At 40.3% G+C, this 27,411-nt stretch overlaps 1 protein-coding gene and 1 long non-coding RNA gene across 5 annotated transcripts; one reads left to right on the top strand and one right to left on the bottom strand.

Moving 5' to 3' along the window:
- CTLA4 (cytotoxic T-lymphocyte associated protein 4) lies at window positions 1–6,853 on the bottom strand. Of its 4 annotated transcripts, none has more exons than XM_011717988.3 (4): window positions 5,105–5,490; window positions 2,953–3,300; window positions 2,400–2,509; window positions 2–1,208 (listed from the first exon to the last, which is right to left on the bottom strand). In XM_011717988.3, exons 1-4 carry the CDS (start codon window positions 5,157–5,159, stop codon window positions 1,104–1,106), a joined length of 618 nt encoding a protein of 205 aa, XP_011716290.1. In that variant the 5' UTR covers window positions 5,160–5,490; the 3' UTR covers window positions 2–1,103.
- LOC139357195 (uncharacterized) lies at window positions 5,085–26,569 on the top strand. Its single transcript, XR_011609989.1, has 3 exons — window positions 5,085–5,168; window positions 9,101–9,154; window positions 26,112–26,569. It is a non-coding gene; the product is annotated as an uncharacterized lncRNA (long non-coding RNA).
- The last annotated feature ends 842 nt before the right edge of the window (window positions 26,570–27,411 follow it).

Raw genomic sequence — 27,411 nt, 5'->3', positions numbered from 1 at the left:
AAGGACAGCTCCGGAAAATGACCACCACAGATTTTTATTTAATTAAAAATATTATACATGTTGTTGCATTTTCATGGAAAATATTGAGTTAAAAACACCAGCAGTGTTAATTTTTAGAAACCTTCATGTACCCCATTTTGCCACCTGCTGCCTTCTTTTGTCCATGGCATTAACCACATATTTGTAAGAATTGGACCCATCGAACTGGAGCTTCTTAGAAGGTCATACCTATGGGTTTCCTGGAGTAAGCCATTGTCTTCAAGACAGTGTTCTGTCAAGTCAACTCAGATACCACCAGCTGTGGCTTCCTTGCAAACTATTAAAAAGAACTGGTGTAAAAGCCCCAAAGCACATGTCAACCCCAACTCAGCACAATTCCGCACAATCAAGCACTGCTATGACCTTATCCAGTTTCCAAGCCAGTTAGCAAATGACCTTGTGTTCTACCTGGTGTATTAGTGTCCTGAGCTCATCCACAAAACTTCCCTGGGACCCATGGTGGAAAGACACTGCCATATAGTGTTTATATTCAAACCATAAACAAATACACAAAAACATATGTGGCTCCTTGCACAATACTATCAAATTAAAATATATATATGCAATACAACCTTTAGCATCACTGGCTAAAACATAGCCATGTGAGTATTTTTGAAGCCTTGATGTAATTATACATTTGTTTCAGAAATAAAAGGCATAAAATTTAACTTGAAAAGATCATTTCGGCTATAAACGTCTCATACATAAATATAAGATGTGTACAATATAGTCCTTTCTCTCTCTCCCTGCCTTTTCTTTCTTTGGACTGTGCCATTCCTTAATTCCTTGACCCACATCATAATGCTGCATCCCCATATTATTCCCAAGTGATGCTTTCACTAAAAATGGAGCTGATGTGACAGGAACATCCCAGCTCTGTCTTTCTGCTCCTTTGCTTTAAATTGTAGTACACGTAATTTGGGTTCTGCATCCAACTTTACATTAAAGAGAGATGAATTCCCCCCAAATGCACAAACAAATAAAAATAGCTGGATAGCAAAAAAGTTAGAATTGCCTCAGCTCTTGGAAATTGAAATATGGACTCTCTTCTTCATAATGGTTTCTCAATTGATGGGAATAAAATAAGGCTGAAATTGCTTTTCACATTCTGGCTCTGTTGGGGGCATTTTCACATAGACCCCTGTTGTGAGAGGGCTTCTTTTCTTTAGCTGTCAAACACAAAAAGAAACAGTAATTACTACTGAGGAATACAGAAGCCACTTCTAACCATAATAGAACTCAACACATATTGGGTCTCTACCCGGTTAAAAATGAATGTTCACAGCATACAGAATTATAAACCTCAGGAGATTTTCTTGATTCAACTATTAAAATTTATTTTAGATAAATAACTGTGATTTTGATGTTAAATGGCAATCATTTGCCTTGAATGGAAGATAGGAGAAAGAGACTTTGAGAAAGCTTCACAAAGAACACCCAGAAAGCCCATGATAATTGATCGATCTTGTCTGCAAGGGAACAAGCTTGATAAGGTAATAAGCTTTAGTTATCCTGTTTGAGAGCTGTATTTCTCATCTCCACTGCTGAACCTACAGCAAAGGACATCTCTGTCAGGTTGGGTGGAGGATGTTGGAATAGAGTGTATCTTTGTGTATGTGTATACGAGACAGAGAGTGAGAAAGAGAGAGAGAGAGAGAAAGGGAGAGAAGACGGCAGAGGAAGAGAAGAAGGGAGGGAGGGAGAAGGGTGAGTTTGTAATGGCAAAGCCAGCCTTAGGCAGAGGTGTCTGAGAGGGACTGTCAAAAAGAAATCCTGACAGGAGGCCTGATTCCATACTTCTACCTCTTCTACCACTAACACCTGTAATAAATAAAAACTGGGACTTTCGTTTCCCAGTAAAGCAAACCGGATAATAGGGATAGGTATTATGTGAGCAGCTACAGCTTGGACAAGGAAGGTACCAGAGTGGCACAAAGAGGTGAATTCCAGGTGATGAAGAGGGCCATGGAGAAGGCGAATAAAGACCATCCAGATGGTCCTTTCTAGCAGCATTCTGCCTAGCCTAATCTCATGTTTTCAGGGCTGTTAGCTTAAGTACAACTGTCATGAAGACAAAGAGCGAAACAGCTGCCCCATGTTATTGCAACGGTTACTCAAATTGAAACCCTGCTCAGAAGCACACGAACATTCAATATCAAACAAATTCATCTAAAATATTAGTCATTCTGAAACCTCAAATGCCAATGCATACGGTTCTAGTGTGTTCTTTACCACTGTCCTTCTTTCTCTTCATTTATTGCCTCATCTCAAGAACACTAAACTCAACACCATCTTTTGGTCAGTAGATACCACTAAAGGTATCCCCATCAGACATGGTGCACCATCAGCACCACACTCACCATTTTGCTCAAAGAAACAGCTGTGAGGAGAAAGCTATAAAAAAACAACCCCGAACTAACTGCTGCAAGGATCCAGAGGAGGAAGTCAGAATCTGGGCACGGTTCTGGATCTGCAACAGAAAACAAAGCAGAGCCTCCCTGAGACAGTTTTAAACTCTAGGGCTCTACTCTCCAACATTGGTGGAAAAAGGACATTAGAGCTTCCAGGCCTTGAGGTCCACCCCTAAATTGCATGGGTATCCCACCAATAGGTTTGGCTATTGGGACTACTTCCCCAGGAACATCATATCATATCAAAAGCATGGGTCAAGCGTCACGATGATTAGCACTCCAGAGCAAGTGCCCCAACTTCCCCCAATAATTTTATTTTATAGTCAGAATGCTATTAAGGTTGCTACCTATCATAAGCAAGGCTACCATGTGGTAGAGAACTCTTAAAGAGAATTTCCACAGTCCTAAAAATAAACAACCTGAAATTAAGGAACAAAACTGTTTTTACGCATAGAAGACCACAATGCAACAGGTGTCAACTCAGTGAAATGGCTTTGCTCACCAATTACATAAATCTGGGTTCCATTGCCTATGCCCATGTAGTATGGTGGTGGGTACATGAGCTCCACCTTGCAGATGTAGAGTCCTGTGTCCATAGCCCTCAGTCCTTGGATAGTGAGGTTCACTTGATTTCCACTGGAGGTGCCTGTGCAGATGGAATCATCTAGGAAGGTCAACTCATTCCCCATCATGTACGTTGCCGCACAGACTTCAGTCACCTGGCTGTCGGCCTGCCGAAGCACTGTCACCCGGACCTCAGTGGCTTTGCCTGGAGATGCATACTCACACACAAAGCTGGCGATCCCTCGGCTGTTGGCCAGCACCACAGCAGGCTGGGCCACGTGCATTGCTATCATGGAAAAGTCAAAGGGAACTCAGTGAACTCATGCTCCTTCATGACCAAGCCCAGGCAAGCCCTTCTGCCTTCTAGCTTCATCCCCATGGCCTTCTCTCCCCCATCAACAAATCCATCACTTACCCCTTCCCCTCTCCACACTCCCAGCCTCCCCTCCATCTCTCAACTGTTTTCCAGCTACTCTCCATATAGATGTTTTCTTACTGAGAAATAGATTCTTCAAGATGGTTGTGGCAGGAAGAACACCGATATGACAAACAGAAGACCTGGCTCTCCCATGAAATATGTGATTTGGAGCAAGTCACACTTCCCCCATGTCCTTCATTTTTCTCATGTATAGTAAGAGAGAATTAGATGAGATGATATCTTCTCTGGTATTCTAAGGTTACGGTAGAACAATAGGAGCTATATAGTTCCGGAACTATAATGAGTGGTAGGGGAAATTCTGAAGGTTGAGGTACAGAATCTTGCTTTATCTCTCAAAGCCTATGTCAAAAACCTCTGCCTACTTATTGAGCTGGCCCTGAACCTCTATCACCAAGCAGTAGCTCTGTCTTGATGCACTGTACCAGCCTCCGCCTTCGCTGGCATTTTTGTAGAGTGGAAGATGTTGTTAGATGAAGGAAGCCACAGAGCCGAGGGCACCGGGTCGTTTCCTCTCTAGGTTGAGGCAACCCTCCTGTTAACTCCTGTGGGCTTCCCCTGACACCACGCCGCCTCTCTGCCCTTTCTTTCTCCTTGTCTTGAACACTCCCGTGCTCCTTTGTTTTCTCTTTCCCCACAGGATAAAGGAGATAAAGCTCTCCATACAGAGAGGCTTGCGTCAACTCAAAAATAGTGGCTGCATGCCAAATTACCTTCCTGTAACTAACCTGGCCCCTCTCCAGTCAGTCTGACAAGTGAAACCCAAAACTTGTGTTGCATGATGTCACTCATCTGCTCAATCCCTTTGACGCTTTACTAACACCGATTGCAAAAACAAATAAAATACATAACATTCAATGAGTCCCCCATGATCCAATTCCAATCTATCACTCCAGTCTGAATTTCTAGGACACACTTTCCTGCTTATAAATCACCCTATATTAGAGACACTAGTCCCTTCCGCCAAGCCACCTGTACTGGACATCTGTCCTCAGAAGAGAAAACAGTTTGGCAGCAGCCACGGTCATGTCTATTCCAGCAGCCCTAGCTAGCTAGACTATAGTTTCCTTCCCTAACCCTCGCCTCTGCCTATCAGAGATGCCCTCTGAGCATCCTTAGCACTGTGATAACTCCATTGCAGCACTTCATTACATTCTGCCCTGTATAAAATTATTCGTGAGTTAATCACATCTCTCCACTTTTTTACTTGTGGTTCATGAACTCCTGTGAGCAGTGATTATATGCCGCCCAAGTGAGCACTCAGTAATCTTTATTGTATTGACTCTAAGCTTAAGAAATCCTAAATGTCCTGCCCTCTCCCCAGGCAAGCTCCCACTTATCACCACTAAATGTGGTCACACTCAACTTTCCAGTATCTGTCATGGGACAGTCCTGCCTGGTTACTAGTTGAGATAAATTTACTTTAGGAAATTTAAGTACTTCTAAGAGCATTTATTTAATCTTTACATATTTAAAACATGTAAAAATAAGAAAATATATGTGAATATTTCTTCTCCAGTAAAAATTAAACCATCAAATAACTTTTGAGCACCTACTTCATACAAACTACATGGTTTCTTAACCAAGAAGGTCTAGAGAGAGATAAGGTTGAGATTCAATGGAAATACTCATCATTTTAAGCCGTGTAACAAACCTAGTGTCAGCCTCTGAAGAGATGAAAACTGAGGATCTGCATCTGAAACCCACATGTAGATCAGGTAACAATTAAGTATTGTATGCCAAACAGACTGGTGGCTTGCTTTCTTTCCTTTTTCGTGTGTGTGTGTGTGTGTGTGTGTGTGTGTGTGTGTGTGTGTGTGTGTATGTGTGTGTTTTGCAATTTCAAGCTTTTATTTTTATATAATTGGCTAATTAGCTTGTAGAATTGATTAAGAGAACCTTAAAACCTTGAATTAAGTAAAGAAGGCATTCTTCCCATGATTTCCCTACATTTTAAACAGGCTGGCTAATTCGTTTATAAAGCATATGAATCCGAGGACCTTAAAACCTTGAATTGTATGGCAAAGAAACTCTTCCCAGGATTTGCTTAAATCAATTAAAAAAAAAAAAAAAAAAAAAAAAAAAGGAACTTGTGAGCTCATCCTGAAACCCAGCTCAAATGTATTCAGGACTATGGATATCCTTTCCCTCTTAAATTACTTCCAGTCTCGTAGAAGGGTCTGAAATTGCCTGTGTCTCTCTCCTAAACCAACTCACATGCATTCATGAAGCCCCTACTAAATACCTGGCACTCTGTTCTAAGGTATCTCTTTGCTTATTTGCTGCCGCCCAACTGTTCCCTGCTGACCCTGGAATACAGAGCCAGCCAAGCCAGACTGGAGTTTTACCTTTAACTTCTGGCTTTGCTATAAATCACTGCCCTTGACTGCTGAAAGAAATGAAACCCAGGTGGGAGAAACACCTCCTCCATCTTCATGCTCCAAAAGTCTCACTCACCTTTGGAGAAGACAGGGATGAAGAGAAGAGAAAACAGGAGAGTGTAGGGCCGGGTCCTGGTAGCCAGGTTGAGCCGAGCCTTGTGCCGCTGAAATCCAAGGCAAGCCATGGCTTTATGGGAGCGGTGTTCAGGTCTTCAGGAAGTAGAGCGAAACCTTTCAGGATCCTGAAGCTTTGAAATGTGTTTGAACCCACACAGAATCAAGGACTTTATATAGATAGCTTTGATCCCAGGTATGTATTACACATGTGCACACACAGAAGGCACTTGAATAGAAAGCCTTTTTGTTTTGGTTTTACGAGAAAGGAAGCCGTGGGTTTAGCTGTTACGTCGAAAAGACAACCTCAAGCACTCAACTGAACAAAACAAGCCAATCCATGGATGGAAAATGTATTCAATTTGAAACCGAAGCTTCATGTTCACTTTGAGGATCTGGATAACTAAGTGGAGATTTGGAGAATTTCCTGGAGTACAAGGGTCCTCCTAATTTTATTCAATCTCTTGGGCATCCTTAACCATCCAATCCAATTCATTTCATTGACATCTCCAAACCTGCTAGGCTGCTAACTTTCTGATCCCTTGGGCTAATGGCAGGATTTATCTGTAGGCATCATTCATAAAAAACTGTACTCTATCTGTGAAGCACCATCCTTCTAATCGTCCCTTGACATGCTTTACAAATAAGTTTATTTCTCCTAATTCCATTTAGCATTTGGTTAAGAGAAAATACCAAAATCACAAGAAATAAACTGAAAACAGGCAGAAAAAAAGCTGCCTCTGGTTTTGCAGAAGGAAAGAATTCAGATGTTCTTAAAAGCCTTAACTCAACAGAGACAAAACAGAGTTAAAGAAGGTCCAAAGAAAAGCCAATCCACATGATTCAAGAGATTAGAGCCTTCCATAAAAGGATAGACTTTTTTTTTTCTAATACAAGTTTTTCAAGCAGAAAATTCAAAAGTGAAGGTTAAATATAACCAGAGTCCTTAAACTTGTGACAGTTGTAGAGAGGACCAATGATCTAACAAAAAGAATTTGAAACACTGAGGACCTTCCTTAAATCTGGAGAATTTTCATGCATTTTAATAAAGAAAGAAACATTTATATAGGGAGCCTGTAATATGCCAGGAGTTGTGTGCACTTAGGATTGAATGATGACAAAACAAAAACATAGTTGATACCTTAAGGGGCTTCTAGAAGGCTGACATGCAAACAGACAGTTGCAACAGGGAATATGGCATTTGCCTACTCCAGTCTGTCCATGGTTTCCCATTGTCCACACCTCAGTACAGCAGAGGAGGCTCTGCAGAATACTCACCACATGCTTCCCTCTTTGACCTGTCCCCCAGCATTCCCTCCCATTCCCCTTTCCTGCATTTGTCTTTCCTTCCACATGCCTCTTTCAGGCCTCATCACTTTTACCCATGCTGTTCCTACTGCCTTTTTTCTCCTATTATCTTATTTTATACTCCTTCCATCTTCCAGGACTTAGCTCAGCTGTCACCTCCTCCAGGAAGCCCCTTCTGACCTGCCTGTTTTCTATACTCCACTACACCTTATAGAAATCTTCAAGCCACAGCTCAAATATCAACTAGCAATAGCAACCTAATGGGCTCTTACTAATGCCAGACTGGGCACCGGAGGTTTTCTAAAAAGTGAAAAACAAATGTTCCTGCCCTCAAGAGGAACACACAGCAGTGGCAAGGACAGATAGCTAAACCCATGATCATGATAGAGTGAGATCAATGCTGGAATTGAAGTATTACATAGAGGAGCAGAAGCCAGTGGTTCAGCCTGTGGAAGTCAGAAAGGGCTTCTCAGAGGAAGAAAAGCCTGAACTTATTATTGAGAACAGGGAAAAGGGTGGATATTCAGACAAGAAGAACAGCATGGGCTAAAGTTGGAAATGGTATGAAGAGCTCATTATGGTCAGAGGACAAAGCTTGTCTGGGGATGAGCAGAAGGTGCAAGCTGATCCTCTTAGCAGCAAGGACCAATGAAACATATGGAGCAAATTGGTATGACTGAGTTCACATTTGGGGGAAATTTTAGGGATGGGGAGGATGGGTTCAGGGAGAAACGTAACCAGGAAAATTGGGAAGAAGACTATTGGAATACGCTAGGCAGCAGGATTTGGAAAGCTTTCTGTAGGGGACAAAATAGTAAATATATTATGATTTGCCGACCATATGGTCTCTGTTGCCACTACTCAACTATGTCATTTTAGAATGAAAGAAGCCATATATTACATGTAAACAAATGAGTGTGTGTACATTCCAATAAAACTTTATTTACAAAAATAGGTAAAGTCTGGATTTGGCCTGTGGGCCATGGTTTGCCAACCCCTGGTCTAAACTAAGGTAATGACAGCTGTGAAGACAAGGTCCCTACGGGATTAGTCCACAATCAGTGAGTGCAGGGAGAAGTTTAGAATGAATGACACCAAAATTATAGTTTGAGAAGTACTGTGGTGCTGCAGAAATTGTTCAAATGTCAAGTTTTCTTTCTTTCTTTTTTTGGGGGGACAGAGTTTCGCTCTTGTTGCCCAGGCTGGAGTGCAATGGCGCAATCTTGGCTCACTGCAAGGTCTGCCTCCTGGGTTCAAGCGATTCTCCTGCCTCAGCCTCCCAAGTAGCTGGGATTACAGGCACCCGCCACCACGCCCAGCTAATTTTTTGTATTATTTTAGTAGAGACAGGGTTTTACCATGTTGACCAGGCTAGTCTCGAATTCCTGACCTCAGGTGATCTACCCGCCTCGGCCTCCCAAAGTGCTGGGATTACAGGCGTGAGCCACCGCGCCCAGCAAATTTTGTTTCTTTCAAGTCTCATAACAACCCTACAAGACAAGAGTTATCATTTTTCCCATTTCATAAAGAAGGAAACCAAGGCATTGAAAGTTAAGGTGACTTATCCAATCACCCGTAGGAAGTGGCAGAGACAGGATTTGAAGCCAGTGATACTCTTTATCACTATGCTAAAGCAAAGATTTTGAAGTCCAAGATAACTGGATTTGCCTCCTAGCATGAGGACTTGCTTACTGTTTACCTGGGGCTCAAAGCCCAATGTCCTCCAGATAATGGCATCTTCTTCTCAAGATTATTGAAAGGATTAAATGAGATAATGCATGTAGCATGTATAAAAGGCCTATTGTAACAGAATGCCACTCAATAAATAGTCCTTTCTAATTATATAGGGTCACTGAGAAGACAGAGGTGCAATTTACTGGAATAAATAACAGGAAGAGCAGGTAAGAAAGTGAAATGACAGCTTTCATTTGGGTATGTTGAGTTTATGGCATCCATGGAAAGCAGTTGCCAATAGGATTCTGGAGCACAGGAAGAGACATTAGTTTAGGCAACCATGAAGCCACTGATGAAAATGTCACAGGCCAAGTCACAAAAGGAGCATTCTCTAAACATTTGTTAAATGAGTGGTAAATGAATGAAAGCAGTTTAACATAAGAAGAGATGAGGGTTGTAATTAGAACCTTCAAAGACGTCTTACTAGATACCTTAATTATGCTTTTATGAAACTAATTCTGTCATAGCAAGAAAATTCAAATGGTTGTTAAAAAAAAAAAAAAAAAGCCGGGTAAAAGAATCTTGGTGAGAAGATATATTCACATATACCACCCCACAGATTACTTGATAATTATAATAGGGAAAAGATAATTGATAAATCTAGCAGATACTGCCTTAACCAAGTGATCCCAACTGAAGATTACCATGATGGAGTGTTCTGACATAGGGTACCTCCAGATACAATACACTGAGAAGGACACAACAACTTTGTGTAGTTATTGCCAAAATTGTTTTAACTGAATCTAAGCATGAAGAAATAATCAGACAAATCCATATTCTGCAAAATAACTGGCCTAGATTCTTCAAAAATGTTAATATCACAAAAGATTAAAAAGAGAAAAGCCTGGAAAACCACTCTAGATTGAAGGAGAAAATAGAGACATGACAACAGAATTTAATGTGTGATTCTTGCTTGAAAAAAATAATACAAAGCAGATTACTGAGACACTGGGGGAAATTTGAATATAGCCTATATTTCATAATAGCATTGCCTTAATGTTAAATTTCCTGAATGTGATCATTGTACTGGGGTTATGTAGGGAACCATCCTTGTTTATAGATAATACTGAGGTATTCGAGGTTTAAGTGTCAGAATGTCAGCAAGTACTCTCAGATGGTTCAGCAAAAATATGCATCTATGTTAGCAGAGAAAGGTAAAAAGAATTAAACAACAGTGATGAAATGTTAACAATTGGTGAATCTAGGTGAAGAATATGTGTGTGTTCATGGTACTATTCTTACAAATTCTTTGTAAATTTGAAGTTTTTCAAAAAAATGGAAGTAAAAATTATAAGGCCAACTATTTATATTATTAATAATATGGTAGGCAATAAACAATAGATGAGCAAACTGAAATGTAGAGAGGAAAAGTGACTTGCTGAAGGTGATTCTCCTCCTGCTTTCCTCAGATCCAAGCTCCACCTGGGACAGACCCCTGTAGACAACGTCTCTCCTTAGTTCCCTGTCAGGGTGTCTTCTGAGGGCTTAACATTGGAAGTTCCCAGCAGATCAGAAAGTACAAGGTGGAAGTCCAGGTCTTTCGTCCCTGCCCTCTTCCAGATTCAGGGCCATGTATCTGGTAGTAACAGTACCTCTCCACAAGTACAGCTCTTGTTTGGTGGCCCCTGTTCTATGATGCCAGTTCTCACTCTTACCTCCCCTGGTCCTTTCCATCCTAGGGGTGCTATCAGCTTCCACTGTTGTTAGTGTTTGGGTGCATTACCAACCTCCACTCCTAATGCTTTTTAATATTTCTCAAAGTAGTTCTTTCATTGAATCTCTTATTTGAACCCCCTGTTTCCTGTTGAGACCCTCCTCAATCCAGTGTTACATTTGGTATGTGGCAAAAACTGGATTGAAATCTTCGTCTTCTCATTCCCATTCAGTACTTATTTTTCCCCAGTTATCTTATGTACAGTAATAACATGTTGTATCATATAGGTTTGTATTTATTATAGTCAATCATGTGCAATTCTGTCTTCCTCCAAATTCTATTTCCACAGCACTTACATCCTCAACACACACAAAGCACCTAATCAAGGCCTCCTTTGTACCTAACAGATAATAGAGAATTTCTGCATTTCAGTTTAGATCTCAAGTGTTTTTATTTCTCCAGCATCTCATTTCCAGCTCTGGGGAAAGTGCTAATCAATAAGCACACAATCATAGGCCTGATAGGCACTAATGAGCCCAGCAGAGTGATTAAAAGCATGGCTGGAGTCAGACAGACATGAGTTCAAGTCCTGGCTCTGCTGCTTCTGGATATGTGATCTTGGATGACATTTTTTAACTTCTCTGATCCTCAGCTTCCTCATCTGTAAAACATGGGTAATTTACAGGAACTATCTTATATCATTATTGTGATGATTCATTGAGCCTATACCAAGAAGTTATTGAACACTGTGCCTATAATATACTATGTTCTCAGGAAAAATTAGCTTACATATTAAACACAGAGAAAGCTATGGAATTTAAATTTCAGCTGTTATATAAATCCTCTTTCATTATCATTTCTGCTGAATAGATGGTATTTTAGATTACAATCAGATACTAATTATTCTAATACTCACATATTTAATTTCTGCCCTGTCAGTATTTCCGTGAGTATCTGGAACCAAACAGCTTATTATTTTTTACCTGATTGAGTCTAAAAACTCACAACTCTACACATAATCTAAGAATTATGTATTATAAGCTCTCAATTATTCAGTGGCCGAATATTCAAATGTCTAAGGGTAGACATCCTTGGATATTTTCATTTCAGGTTAGGAAGGGGAAAGTCAATTTGCTAATTATTTTTACCACTCCAATTATAAAAGAAAAAAAGGTGGGGGGGTTGGTGGTAAAGGAAATGAAAATAATCGGCTAAAATTAGGACTTGGGGATTCACTGTGATTTCATTTATACTCACTATCTTCTTATATCCTAATAGCTTGAGTAAACCCCAGATTGGTTTTGTAGTACTCTTAGTGGTTACTGGGTTTGAAAGATCTCTCAAGATTTGCATAATTCACAGTGGTGCCTATGTGAAGTATCTTCAGAATTCCAAATGAGGTAGAGTTTGAAGAGTAACTGGGTTGTTTACTTAATTGTAAAATTCCTCAGTTTGTACAGCTCATTCTGAACTTAATTCAACTTTTCAGATTTTTGAACCTTTTTTTCCCTAAACCTCCTCCAATTATCCTTTACCCAACTAGTACACAAAAAAAAAAAAAAAAAAAAAAAATCAACTTTTTATTGAAAGATTTGCACCTGGCATCGACTGTGGTACCTACTGCAAAACATCCTTTGCTTGACGGTTTCGGATGTAATGGGAAGAATGAAAAGTCTAATATTTGCATAGTGTGCAGTTTCAGGACATCCCATTACGTTGAACCTATAATCATGCCTAATTAAGGTTATATACTCTGTGTGTTTGTGCTAATTAGCTCATCACACAGAGCTCCTTTCAAAATCGACTTCAAAGGAAAAAGAAAATCATCTACCAAAGTAAGTGACTGCTGAAGAAGAATCTATCAATCATCTCACTTGAAAGAGAATTAAAGAGAAAGGAAATGATATGCAAAGTGACTGGAAAGAAATTTTAGCTTCATTACCATTAAAGGGTGAAAATATGGGCTGGGCAAGAACCCACTTAAATAAATGTGGTAGATTAATTTTCAGTCCCTAGGAAACTATAATCCATTTCATAAAATTAGGTAAAAAATGGATGCTTCTGAGCTGTGGACTTTGTCAGTCCTTTTGTGGGGAAACAGAGTAGGTTCCTGCTGGCTTTTCAGTTTACATTGTGAACAGGGTTGTCAGGGAAGCAAAGTTTTATTTGCTGATTTGGATGACAATGAAATGCAGAGCCTGCTTCAGTTGAAGGGCAATCTTCGCCTGTCACAGATTTAATTATATAGAAATGAAAACAAATATTTTTGAATGAATAAATTTTTTTTATTATTATTTTTTTGAGACAGAGTCTCTCTCTGTCGCCCAAGCTGGAGTGCAGTGGCGCAATCTCGGCTCACTGCAAGCTCTGCCTCCCGGGTTCACACCATTCTCCTGACTCAACCTCCTGAGTAGCTGGGACTACAGGTACCTGCCACCATGCACGGCTAATTTTCTTTCTTTTTTTTTTTTTTTTTTTTTGTATTTTTAGTAGAGACAGGGTTTCACCATGTTAGCCAGGATGGTCTCAATCTCCTGACCTCATGATCCACCCGCCTCGGCCTCCCAAAGTGCTGGGATTACAGGCGTAAGCCACCGCGCCCTGCCTGAATGAATAAATAATAAGTCGGCTGGGCATGGTGGCTCATGCCTGTAATCCCAACACTTTGGGAGGCTGAGGCGGGTGGATCACTTGAGGTCCGGAGTTTGAGACCAGCCTGCCCAACCTGGTGAAACCTCATCACTACTAAAACTACAAAAATTAGCTGGGCATGGTGGTGCGTGGCTGTAGTCCTAGCTACTCAGGAGGCTGAGGCATGAGAATTGCTGAACCCAGGAGGCAGAGGTTGCAGTGAGCTGAGATCATACCACTGCACTCCAGCCTGGGCAACAGAGCGACACTGTCTCAAAAAATAATATTAATAATATGTTAACTGTGGTCACAGAGCAATTTGTACAGGGAATCTGTGTTCTAATTGCCTAAGCTCCTTACTTTATATGATTACATCTTTTGAATATCTTATCTCCACTCATGGATAATGTTGTTATTATATTTTGAATTTTAGACATTATCATCTCTGATTGTCTATCAATGTCCTTAGCGTCTCCCTCCTAAAAGTAAAATTAAAGTTGGATGTTGTCTTTTTTCTTAATCCCTCAGCCTTGTTGCAACACAGCCAGCCATAAATAAATTTAGGTAAGTGGCTTTATCAAAAGCCAAAAATAGATGTTTTCAAAAATAGGTAACCTTCTTTTTTACAGATCAGGAAACTGATATTGAGAAGGTAATTGACTTGCCCAGGGTCACATATTCAGATCTTATTCTTTCATTGTCAAGTAGAAATAAACAGAAAGGGAAGGATAAATAGTCCCATATTTGACCCACGACACCCTCCCCGCAACATACCCCACCTGAATGGTACATTCAGGAGTGTACCTGATTTCTATTTAGAACAAGCTGAGATTACCCAGTACCATTTCCATTTTACAAAAGAAGAAACTTCACAAATCACTAATGTTTTCTTGCCTTAGTGCAAGGAGAGGGAAATCTTGGACTTGGGCTACAAATCGTCTTTAATGCTGAATGAACCACCCACCTACACCCCAAAAGTTGCTAGTTATCTATGAATAGTAACATTGGAAGTACCAAACATTTGATGGAACCCATTTCTTGCATGATATTTGTGGGTGATAAAATCTCAACCTCGAGCACTTATTTCAGTTTCTTGGTTACAGAGACATTGCTTTCATATTTTGAGCTGTGTTATTTTGGGCCCTGCTGCAACTGCCACATTTCAATGACGCCAGGCCTTGACCCTCTTCATACTTCCAGTTCATAGGAAATGGTTATGCCCAAACCTCGAGTACAGAAAATATAGAAAAAGAGTACCTATACTGTTTACAGTGTGAGTGACAGCAGCTGTGATGGTGGAAAAGGGTGTGTTAGGTGACAAAAAATACAGGGTGTTTGCACAGCCTGTGGCAGGCATTGACTCCTAGAGCTAGAAGAAATGTTAGTGAGTTCTGCTGTCTCATTTTAAAGAGAGAACATGAAGGCCCAGGAAGGTGAAATGATTTACCTAAATCACTCACACAGCCTGCTGGTGGCGGAACCAAGATGAGAATCCAAGGGCTCTTGACGCTAGTGTGATTTTCTTCTCACCGCCTTTACCATCATTCATCATCTTCCCCAGAACCTCTTGAACTGACATGGCTTCTGGCTCTAGTTTTCTGCCCAGTTTGCAAATTCAAACCCAGCCCCACCAAACTTCCTGCTAGGTCTTGGGTACCCACAAACACAAATCAGCAAATCATTTCAGTAAAAAAACATACACATATGGTCTCATAGCAGCATTAATCACAACAGCCAAAGTGGAAACATCCCAAGTGTCCATCAACTGATGAATGGATAAACAAAATGTGCTCTATCTACACCACAGAATATTATTCAGCCATAAAAAGGAATGAAGGTGCATGCTACAACGTAGGTAAACTTTGAAAACCTTATGCTGAGTGAAAGAAGCCAGACACAAAAGGACACGTATTGTACGATTCCACTTATATGAAATATCCAGAATAAGCAAGTCTGTAGAGCCAGAAAACAGATTACTGATTGCTAGGGGATGTGAGAAGGGAGAATGGGGAATGACTGCTTGATGGTGTGAGATTTTCTTTTTGGGTAATGAAAACACTCTGGAGCAGCACGGTGGTAACTGTTACATGATGTCGTGAATATACTAAATGCCACTGAATTGTACACTTTGAAATGGTTAAAACAGTAAATTTTATGTTATGTGCACTTTACCACACACACAAAAAAATACAGTCATATCGACAGATTCTATAGGCATTCACCATCTCAGAAGGCACACCATTGGTCTTACAGTATTATTGGCCATATGTTTTGTTCTTCTCTGAATGTAATCTGGCCAAATCTGAAGCCACCTTCCACTTTTTTCCAAGTGTCAAAAGAATGAACTGATGGACACATCCTTCATGAGGCAAGGAGAAAAGATTCTGGTTATTTCTCACTATCTGCAATTCTGATCCCACATCACACTGAACCATCATCAGCCAGAATCTGAGACGTGGATCACTGGCTCTGCCCTCTCCTGGGCACAATTTTCTAACAGGTTACTCAGCTGTGAACTATCTAAATGAGATGGAGGGAAGCCATGTTAGAAAACGTTGGCCCAATGAACTGTATTATTCCAGTGTGCTTTAGGAGAATATGATTTAGAAGGAGCTGGTTACATTAAGCAGCTTTCCTTATCAGGCCCCATTTCATAGATTATGTTCTAAGAGGAAAATCTCTGGCCCAACACTTCAGCCATGAGGAAGAAACTAAATAATTGCATTTACATGGTCACATCAGGACCTGTTGAGGGCAATAAGAATAATGCACTGTAATTAAAACCAAAGCTCTTTGGTTTTTGTCTGGCACATGCATAGAGCTCAGTTTCTGTATGCACCTGATAGGACCATGTCATGGCAATGACATTGTCTGCTTAGAAATCCATTGCTTATATTTTTGTTATTTCTCAACATTATTTAGATTCAGTCTGATCACATAAAGTTCTTGCCACATGCAAAGTTTGAACTTTGTAGTTCTGGACATTTCTGTTCCATTGGTTAAGAAATGCTGACAAGTAGAAAATGCTAGAAACATGTGTTTCCTGTGCTCTTAAAATATAAGCAGATCAAGAAGCTTCCATCAAATGCATCTCCTGCATTTCATCCTTTGGATAAGATAGACAGTTGTGAGCATAAGAACAAGTAAGTTTATCTGGAATTTTAAGCTAACAAAAAAAAAGAGCTAAAGGAAGTTATGATATTTAAAAATTAAATGTTTGTCACTGGAATTTATTATCCAGATTCATAGGATAAATTCGGTAAGCAAGTTCATGATCATGTTGCCAAATAAATGCAGTTCTTTTTCTCATCATTTGTAATCACTATTTCCATTTGAGAAAATAGATCACTTCCAAATTATCTGAATCTCTCTCCAAATAACCAGGCTTTTTTTTTTTTTTTACTTTAACAACATACAATGTCTATGTCAGTGAATGCCATTTGTACAATCTGAATATACTCACTGACTTCAGTATCTCCTGTAGCAAAGAAAAACTGAAAAAAAATAAATGATATCCTTAAGATTTTTATTTTGGGTACCCACAAACACAATGGGAATAAAGAATGGGAATAAAGAGGAAAATGAGAAGAATAAGAGAAATGAGAAACAAACAAAACAAAGGAAGAAAGACAAAACAGAAACTTTAAATGAAGGATAATTTGCATGTATTCAAAGAAGCATCGATTCTGACCCATCTGATAGAATTAATCAGCGATAAGAGAACGTTGGTTTTTATTGTGGGTGGAACTTTCCTAAAATTCCAAAAACCTCTTGATATCACAAAACCCCAAAAAATTGCTCTGCTAGATGTTTTTATACAAAGAATGTACAGATAATGTCATTCTAGTACTAAATTTAGCAAACAAAATTGATTGTGATTGATAAGACTCATTGACTCTTTTTTTAGAGCCTTTAACTCAAATTTCTTCAGCATAAATGGTTTTTTGAAGTCACAAACCTAAAAGGAAATTCTTACTTAGATTTAATCATGTTTCTGTTGACACTGAGTTAGATAACAACATTTTAGAGATTTACGGCAGTTTGAGATGTTACTGAGATTCAATGCCTCAAATCCTGTTGTTCCTGCAGAGAGATCTCAATTTGAAACTTTAAAGTTTGAAAACCCGTCACAAAATGTACAAATTATTTCTATAAAATATTTTCAATAAATTCTGTGTTAATTGATCCTACCGACTGTTTTCCAGCAAACATTTAGCCAAGCTAAAGGACATAAAAGGAAGATAAGAATTTCCCGTGCTCTCTAATACCAATTAATCACTCTGGATTTAGTTATAGCATATGAAAAGTAAGAAAGGACACTTGTAAAATGCATAAAGTAGTTACCCAAGATTTAAGAGGTTTTAGTTATAGACCTGGCTCTGATGCTGCCTAAATGTGAATTATTTTAGTTATACAATTGCATCAGAGTTTTTCTCACCTGAGAGATAAGGAGGCACTATTAGGAAGGGTCTCTTACTTTCAACTCTCAACAATTTTTAATTAAAAGTGTATTTTCCCTTCATGATATATAAATTTTAAATTCAGATTATAAAATCATATTTAGAGTATGATCTGCTTTGTAAAATTAAAGCAAAAATACATGCAGAATTATATATAGTAACATGTTAGTGATGCTTACATAATTTTTACATAAAATTTTTATTTTCGTATTTTACCTATCTGTATTTTCCATTTTTATGAATGTATATGTGTTATTTTGTGGTTAGAAAAAAAGGATATTGCAAATAACAAAAATTAAGTCCTTTTAATGTTTATATAACACTAAGTATACGTCAGGTCATCAGAACTTTGGCATTCTGGTTTTTGGAGAAGTTGAAAGGAGGTAAGATATGGATTTAGCTTCTTCTCTTTCATGCAGAGCTTTAAAATCCAAGATTAGTCTATATGAGAACTCCAGTTTCTAGAATATACACCAAAGAAGGAATTTCTCTAGCACAATGTATTACACCATCGGCTTCTCCACTTTGTTACTCCATCATCATCACAATAAGCTTAAAGCACTTCTTGTGTTAACTTTCCTGAAATGCTATAAAAGATACTGTACACATTAAGAAACGCATTCTTTTCCCCAAAGATAAATTACATTATTAGATATGGTCCATTGGACATGCAAATAAGTGGATTATGTGACCTATATAAGAGTAAGACTTTAGTGGAGCAAAATTTTTTTAGCTTTTGAAACCACAACCAAGGTATTAAAGATATCCATCATAGTGGGGCAAATTTTAGAAGGAGGTAAATTTGTTTAATATAGTCTGAGCTACCTGGGCCCAAATTCATTGAGACCTTGAATATGGGAATCAGAACTTTAAGGTTTATCTCTTTTTGGTTGTGACAAGGAAAAGCTGACCCTCAAAGGCAGAGGGCTAAGCCTGGCTCCACATCAACTGCTGACTTTGCATTGTCTGAGTGCATGTCCTCATTTTTAACTTTACAGAAATCATACAAGATACACCAAGCAGGTCAGGCAGATTACCTTCAGTTTAAGGTGGATTCAGATGTCAAGGGTTAAAACTGTCAGAATCAGGTATCAGATAATTCCCAGATATTCCACATTCAGTATAATAAAATAGACATGACCTTCAGCATACCATGGACAGAAAATTGAGGGACCAATCTTATGCAATTTTAGAATAATTCTCTGGCTGATTCCTCTCTGTCAGAATAATATTCCTACTTAAAGATACTTTTCTGTCTGAGCTATAGGAGTATAGCCCAAGACTCCCGACCATGTCAGCCTCTTCTCTGGCAGAAGGAGGCAAAAGAAGGAAAAGAGGGTCATCTTTCTTTAGCACGTGGAGCCCTTTGATTTACCTAAGTTTAAGACAATAGTATAATATTTAAGGAGACATCTCCACCAGTAACAAGGAGAATCCCAGGGAAATGTAAGGATGGCTGGCTCCCCACAGCTCATCATAGCTTTAAGAAACTCTCAGTAATGAAAGGTCAATTGTTTTATCTTTACAGGAAGGTGAATATAAAACTGCAAATCCAAGTGACTGTAACCCTTCAAATATGTCAGTTTAGAAGGCTATAATTTTCCAGCAATGCTGTCCTTGTTCAGAACATCTCTGGGATAACTCTTGGAATTATTCTCACGTTTATGGGGGAGAAAAAAATGCAGTGTGTTATTACTTTGTGATCATGTCTTGGTTTTGCTACAAAGTGGAAAACACCTGGTTTGATCACCAACTATCCTTAGTTAATGAGAAAATTGTTGGGGGAAAAATCAAATTCACATTCAAACAATAAATGAGTGCTGCCTTTGAAGATATTGCAAAGATTGTGCTACAGGTCTTTGAATACCAGAAACATTTTCGGTTATGGCAGTGTACTACTAGAAAAAGAAATGAACTATTACATTATGATAATTGAGGAGAGGCATGTTCCTGCCTCACAACCATTCAAGGCAAGTAGAGATGGAGAGGAAGGAGATTTCCTCCTTACCTACCACTTGTGCAGGACTGCAGTGGAGTACCAGGCCCCTCTGGGGGATCAGAGCAGGTGTGATGACAAACTTTCACCAGGCATAATTTGAGTAACTGCACTAGAACCTAAAGAAAAGATATCGCATGCAGGCAGGTATGTAGAGCACAAGGAGGAAACCAGGCAGGCAGTAGCCGAATATGTCTTCATTGGGAAGGTGGGCCCACAGATGGGTGAGCCGCAGCTCCTAAGATAGAAAGATAGAGTTCAGGACAGGGCTTCTGGCCCCAGGGAAAAGAACTGTTTAGAGCAAGGCAGCCAAGAGAGCCCAAGCAGAAACTCAGTCCTCTCAGATCCAAGCAAAAGGGACCGGGGAAAAGCTGGGCCTTACCTGACTATGGAGGCAGTCCAGTGGCCATTTCCAAGACCAGGAGCCACGTGAGAGCTCAGCGATGTGAAATTCACTGAACCCAAGTCTTAGATAATTACTGGGGCTAAGGCTCTTTCAATGAAGTACTGAGACGTAAAACCTTTATAACTTCAATTAGGACTGAGGTGAAACAGAGCCCAGAGTGAGGTGAGACGGATGGGGGAGCTGAGATATTAGGAACACAGACGAAAGAAATTGATCAAGAAAGAGATAAAAGACATAAATAAAGTCAGCTTAGATGCCCAAGCATCTAAGGAGCATCGGAGGGAGGCCCAAGGTTTCTCTCCAAAGAGACAAAAACTAATTTAAATTCTGATAAGATTGTTTTACTCTACTGGAAAACCTTACATGAAAAATTCCGTGTTTCCTTTCCCTTCTGAGTTTATTGTCCTTCAAAAGATGTTATTGTATTCCATGGATTGCTGGGATTTGCCGCTTACTTTTTTTCTTTTTTTTAATTCAACTATCCAAGGTTAGTAGGGTTGAAACTAGACCGTGGTTTTCAAACAGCAGACGAATTGAGACCAGACTACATTCTAAACTCCCCCACGTTCTGGTTTCATTACGCTCTTGAAACCCAACTCAATTTTATAAAAAGAGTTGATAAAACTGGTCTTACTTCTTAGCAAACCTGACCCAGTTAGAACTTGAAGTTGGAGTGAATTCAGTTTTAATTTGGAGTGCAGTGCTGACAGTAGAAGTGAAACTAAATTTGTGCAAATGTGTAAGAACTGAAGAGGAGGAAAAAATTATTATTAAATGATAAATATTTTAACTCAAATCTCTGAGCAAGGAGTGGACAACTGGTAAAAAAAAAAAATATATATATATATATATGTGTGTGTGTGTGTGTGTGTGTATATATATTTCCAAATCTAAAAACCCAGAAATTACTCTAAGATCATAATTGTAAAATAATGCTTCTGATTAAGTTCAAACTTTCCAAGAACATTCACCCTTGATCTGAAACTGAACCTTGAGAAATTTCAAACTAAAAGTCATCATAAACTCCTGGCATAAGAATTATGTTTTCATGATGGAACTATAGTGTAATCATTGTCAGTTACTAACTACAATCTTGAGACAGAGTCAATGGGGTCAAAAAAGAAAGAAAGGGAGAGGAGAGACAGAGAAAGAGGGGGAGAGAGAGAGAGAGGAGGGAAGAGGGAGGGAGGGAGAGAAGAGGGGGGGAGAAAGGAAGGACGGAAGGAAGGAAGGAAGGAAGGAAGGAAGGAAGGAAGGAAGGAAGGAAGGAAGGAAGGAAGGAAGGGAAAGAAGGAAAGAAGGAAGGGCAAGGATTAAGTTCATGCATTCTCAGAGCAAGTTACTTTGACCCTTGAAAATAAGACACTATTAGTCTTATTCTGAATGCTTCTCAGAAACATCATTTTTCTTGGTGTAACATCTGACATTTGGATCAATCCCAGAGACCTCTATCTCCAGCGAATCACAAAATAATGGGATCAATACTGATATCCAATTTCCACTGTCATCATTTCTCTAAGCCAAAATTTCCTAACCTCAGAACTGTTTACTTTTTGGACCAAAGTTGGATTAAACAAGCACGAATTTTGTTAGAGGAATGTCTCTAAAAAAATATGGGGAGGGAGATGAGAAAATCTGGAAGAACCATCAGATCATGATGCAAATTTGACCCCTAAGTGAAGGATAGAAGGAAGAGAAGTTGGGTGGAATGGGTCTAGAACCTAGTGAAATCTAAATGGCTCCTGACAAGACTGTCAGGGCATCTTGATCTGAGGTGAGCATCTGGAACAGGCTTGCTTTAGCATTCCCGCCCTGCTCAGTCACTGACTGGAAGCAGTTCATAGGAAGCAAGATCTCAGCAAAAACAGAGCACCATAGACTGAATGTTTCTGTCCCACAAATTTCAGATTTTAAATCCTAATCAATTGGATAGTATTTGGAGGTGGGGTCTTTGGGTGGTGATTAGATCATGAGAGCAAAGCTCTCATGAATGGGATTAGTGCCTTCATAACAGAGACCCCAGAGAATTCCCTCTCTCTTTCTCCCACCATGTGAACACAAAGAGAGAAGATAGCTGTTATGAACCAGGAAGTTATCTTCTCTCGTCAGACACCAAATTGACCATTGCCTTGCTCTTGAACTTCCCAGGCTCTAGAAATACAAGAAATGAATTGTAGTTTATAAACCACTCTGTTTATGGTATTGTCATAACAGCCTGAATGGACTAAGACAAAGGGCAATGGATGCCAGAGTGCAGTGGCTTGGGCCTTTGGTCCGTTACACTACTTACAGGAGAGAGTCTGTAAGTCTATAAGACTTAGGGCATAGTCCATCCCTTATGCCATGTTGATCCGCTTGTCCACAAAGGTTCAAGCAGCTCTTCTTTAGTGATTTCTGTGAGCCTTTCTTCTTCAAAAAAACTCAGAAGAGGGAGATTAATGGGATGAACAACTCTCATCACTGCAATTGATCAAGGCCACAACTGGTCCTCCTCTCTCCCTCCTCCCCAAACCATTCTAGATGCCTTTCCCTCATTCTCAACTATCATCTCAGCAGGTCTTGGTGGTTTACCTGGTCATGTGATCCAAGCCTTAATACCTGAGGAGTTTGAGCCCTTAAGAATCATACCCTTCACTGTTCGGAGTTGTCACACGTTTGTTCACAGTTATAATGGGACAAGAATACCAGGAAACACCTAAGTGGATCACCTGTGTTTCACCTGTATTCTTCTCTGTCACAATTGTGTAGAACCAGCCTTGGTCTCCTTGACCAGGACCAATTATCCCTGCCTGTATGATGACTCTGATTCCTGCCTGTTTACCTTGGAAATGGGACTCCAAAGTGTCCTAGTGGTCTCTGTAACATGTAATTCAGTGGGACACTTGTTGTGTCTTCAAGCAAGAATGTGCACCCTTGGGGGACCAAAGTAGCAAAGGCAGGAAGCACAAAATCCCCAAATGGGTTATTGGAAGCTATGGCAAATGGACCCACTCTGCTTCCACCTCTTCATTCCTGAACTCGAGTTCTCTTCTTACTGAGGATATGGTATTATATAGGAGTCTCTGATTTAATCAATGCATTGCATCCTTAAGGATAATAACCCATTCTTTCAAAGTGCTTCCTCCATACCAACATTTTAGCTACAACTTTTGAAGGCCATTGCAGAATACTATGAGGCCAGCTGCCTCTTGGGTACAAAATGTGATATGACCAGTGGATCCCATGGACATGAGTCCATTTCAAACCTCCTTTGATGTAAAGTGGGTCCGCTGGTCAGATGCTATTGAGAGTGGAATTCTATGTACATGGACCAGGCATTCAATAAGTCCCAGAATAATAGTGTTGATATGATGCTCTGAAGGCAGAAAAAGCAAATCCATCCTCAAAATAGGTATTGTTCCCTGTGAAGATGAACAACTGGCCCTTTCAGAATGGAAAGGTCTCAATGTAATCAACTTGTCACCCAATCGTGCCATATGAGAAGCTTGGTGTTGCTAACAATTTGGACGCTCATTAAAATAAGTCACTAAATCTACTTTGGTAAGTGAAAATTCATACTACTAAGACAAAATGTCATTTCCATCTCTTCTACTCTATTCACATGTCCAGCATATCAGTTCTGGGGTGACTAGTGATGAAGACTGGCTAATGCCAAATCATTTTGTTCATTTGGTTGTTCAGTGCCTTTTCCATGGTGGATGCTTTCTGGTGGGCATTAATGTAAGACACAAAATCTTTGCACTTTGTGCCTGCTTCCACATGTCTAGCCATAAGACTCCAAAGACCTCCTTTTCTCTGACCTTCCTTCCAGGTTCTTGACCAGATGGCCAGGCCATTGGTCACCTTCCAGGATCTATATTCTCATTTCAGGCCACTTCTCCTTCCACACAAGTGGATGATCGGATACATGGCTCATGTCTATATTCATTGGGAAGACTTTTCCACCTGACTGCCTTCAGGGTCGCCCCTGAATGAGGCCATGATGCAGCTACTGTCAATATTCAGCTTGTACCCAAGTACCAAGTCAAGCCACCTGTAAACAAAACTCTGACTTTTTCCTCCTCTTTCAGTTGGTCAGCTGAAATCAATTATAATCCCAAATTTAGCCATAGGCACAAGCTGAGGGAGGGACCCTGGTGCAACTGTGGTGGGTGATGTGGGAGTCTGGGCCACCTGTTTGTTTAGCTTTCTCATATCCTCTCATTCTTCTTGGGATCCATCTCAGATTTAGTATTTCCATCTTATGATAGCCTGCTTCTGGGTCCATATGACATTATGGCTTGGTGAAGCCAACAAAATCCAGTTTATAATGAGAAGTCCCAGACACACAGTCACTTGGAGTCCTACGGCCAAGGGTTCTACCTCTATCATGGTCCAGTAACAAATCAAGAGCTTTTTCTCCAAGGACATATTATTCCCTGTTGAAAAGGGCCTGGCTCCAGAATCCCAAAGGTCTGCATTAAGATTCTCCTGCTGGAGTTTACCATATACTCCACACTGCATCTTTTCTACCACTGATGCCTTTGACACAATAGGATCTGCTAGACCACATGACCCAGATAGTAGGGGATGCTGCACCACAGCCTGGACCTGCTGTGGCACCTTTTCCTGCTCTGAACAGTACTCAAAGCTGGCAGCTGGCAGCCTTCCATGCCATCTGGTGCATGGGTGGAAGCAATATCCCTAGATGTGGGATGTGTTGCCTCCAGAACTCAAAGAGGTCTACCAGATGCTGTTTCATTTGTGATAGGGGATATAAGATGCAGCAATTTGTCTTTTGCTTTGGAGAGGATATCCCAGCATGCCCATGACTACCAAACCTCTAAAAGTCTTCACTGAAACTTCCCAACCATTAGAGCACATATTTTCCCAAGACACCTCACACTAGTCACTTCTTGTTCAACTTGTCCAATCATCATGATGTTGTCAATGTAATAGATCAGAGTGATGTTCTATGGGGTGTCCAGGCAGTCCAGATCCTTCAGACTACACCATCACAGAGGGTGGCAGAAACACAGATCTGAGACAAAATTGTAAATGAATATTGTTGTCCCTCCCACATGAATACAAACTGTTTCTGATCCTCTTTTCTAATGGGAATGAAAAAGAACATATTAACCAAATCCATGTCTTCATACCATGAACCTGAGGACTTAATAAAACGCTCTAGGAACAATACCACATCTGGGATAGCAAGTGCTGTTTGGGCTGATACTTGATTAAGTCTATGGCAGTGTAGAGGACTGCCAGAATCTGTTCAGTTTCTAAGGAACCAGATTGGTGAATTAAACAGAGATAAAGTAGGAACCACCACCCCTGCATCCTTAAAACCTTTAATGATGGCATTCATCTTCATCATCCTCTCACTCCAAAATATATGATATTTGGATTTATTATCTTGAATGAAGTGAGAAAGATGTTGGACAATTTGAAAAGTTTCCATTTGGCCTACTTTAATAGCTCATATTCTACAGACCAGGAAACCTATATGGGGAGTTACTGCAATTTCCAAATACGTCAACTCCAATTGTACATTTAGGGACTGGGAAAACAACCACCTCTGGATGGGTTCTTAGGATTCTATCTATTACATGACACCCACAGGCTCTCATTCTAACAAGGGATAGTATGGTGACACTTTAGGTCTCTAAGTACCGATGTCAGCTCAGACCGTGTGTCTATTAATTCCAAATAATGAGTGGTGGTTCCCCTCTTTCACATCCATGTAAGCAATCATAAGTCCCTTGGGGAAGGACTCAGGGAATTATCTCAGTACATTCTTGCCATAGTGCTGAAAGGTCTTTCCTCCTAGTACCAGGCCACCTCTTCAGTCAATGGGTTACAAATCTGAAAATTGGCTCAAGTTCAGGAACTGCACAAAGGATTGTGACTTTTTAATGGAGTAGTTGTTCTCTGCTCTTACCCGGATTGATTGATTGATTGATTGATTGATTGATTTTATTTTATTTTTTTGCAGTCAGCCTCCTGGCTTCCCAGATCTCCATCATCTTCATGGATGTCAACAAACTCAACTCTGTGACTACCTCTCTTGCCATAATCTCTTACATGCAAAGGAGGAAACAACTGTGGTGCTGGTGCCCCTCTCACCAGCATATTCCTTATAACCCTAGTGAATGATTTGTCCTCTGGTCCCTGTCATGGAACATCAACCTCCTCTGGTGAATCTTCTGGTCTCACATAATATATCCATTCCAGCGTGTCTACCTCTTCTGTCCCTTTATTCGTCTACCATCTGCTACGGTAACTCAGGCGCTTCTACTTCATGACAGTAGGCTATTTTTTATCCAGCCTTCTAAGAGCCACCCAGTAATGAGTTAGCCCTATCACCTAACAACTTTTCTAGAGTGTTAAATATCAGGTCTCAAGAAAGTGCCCTTAGGCGCATGAATTCTTGCTTATCTAGTCTTACATTTTAGCTCCCTTGATCAAGCACCCTCAAAATCAAATCCTAGGAGTATTCCCCTGGCTTCTGCCAATTAATGCTGGCTAACTATTGCAATTCCTTAGGCATAGAGTCTCTTTCTTAACTTACCAGGCCCAGCATGACCTCAATCCTAGTTATTGACTTGGCAGGCAAGAGAGGAGGTGGGGGCAGATCCTGGATCCTGAAGGTGGCACCTGTTGCAGGGGTGAGATTTCTACAGCATTTTCCAGCACTGTAGAACTGCTAGCCTTTACTGTGGAAGGTGAGCCACCTCTGTAAGCCCAGAGGATCTAAGGGAGTTGAAGAATGAACATCCTCAGGGTACCATCCAGATGTCCCCATCCCATGTTGCAGGTCCCTGACCTTTGTATAATTTACCTGCTTTGGTTGAGAATTTAAACATCTCTGGAGCTCTGTGACTCTAACAATTGAGTCTTCAGTCTGCCTCTTAGCTACATCTGTCCTACTGCAGGGGATCTGGGCCACTTTGAGGGTGATCACAGAGGTTCTCTGGCTCACAAACTTAGCAATAAACTGCCTCCACTCCTTAGTCTGCCAGCATCCTTTTTGTGGGGCATTAATGCAACTGTCTCTGTATGCATTATTCCCTCCATATTTTTTAATATCTTGGATCACTGCACCTTACTCACTACTACCCTCCACCTGAACATTTTCACCATGCCACCACTGGTGAAACCTTTAGCAGCTTGTGCCAGGGACAATCTGTAGTTGCCCTGACTGTGTCCTTTTCAACTGCTGTTTGGTGGAAAAGCCAGTCCCAAATTCCCAGTTTACAGCCTGGGAATTTGTGCCAAACTGGGAGGCTGAGGCA

Source organism: Macaca nemestrina, chromosome 11, assembly GCF_043159975.1.
Source record: "Macaca nemestrina isolate mMacNem1 chromosome 11, mMacNem.hap1, whole genome shotgun sequence".
Classification (NCBI taxonomy): Eukaryota; Metazoa; Chordata; class Mammalia; order Primates; family Cercopithecidae; genus Macaca; species Macaca nemestrina.
This window is presented reverse-complemented; position numbering and strand designations above follow the sequence as displayed.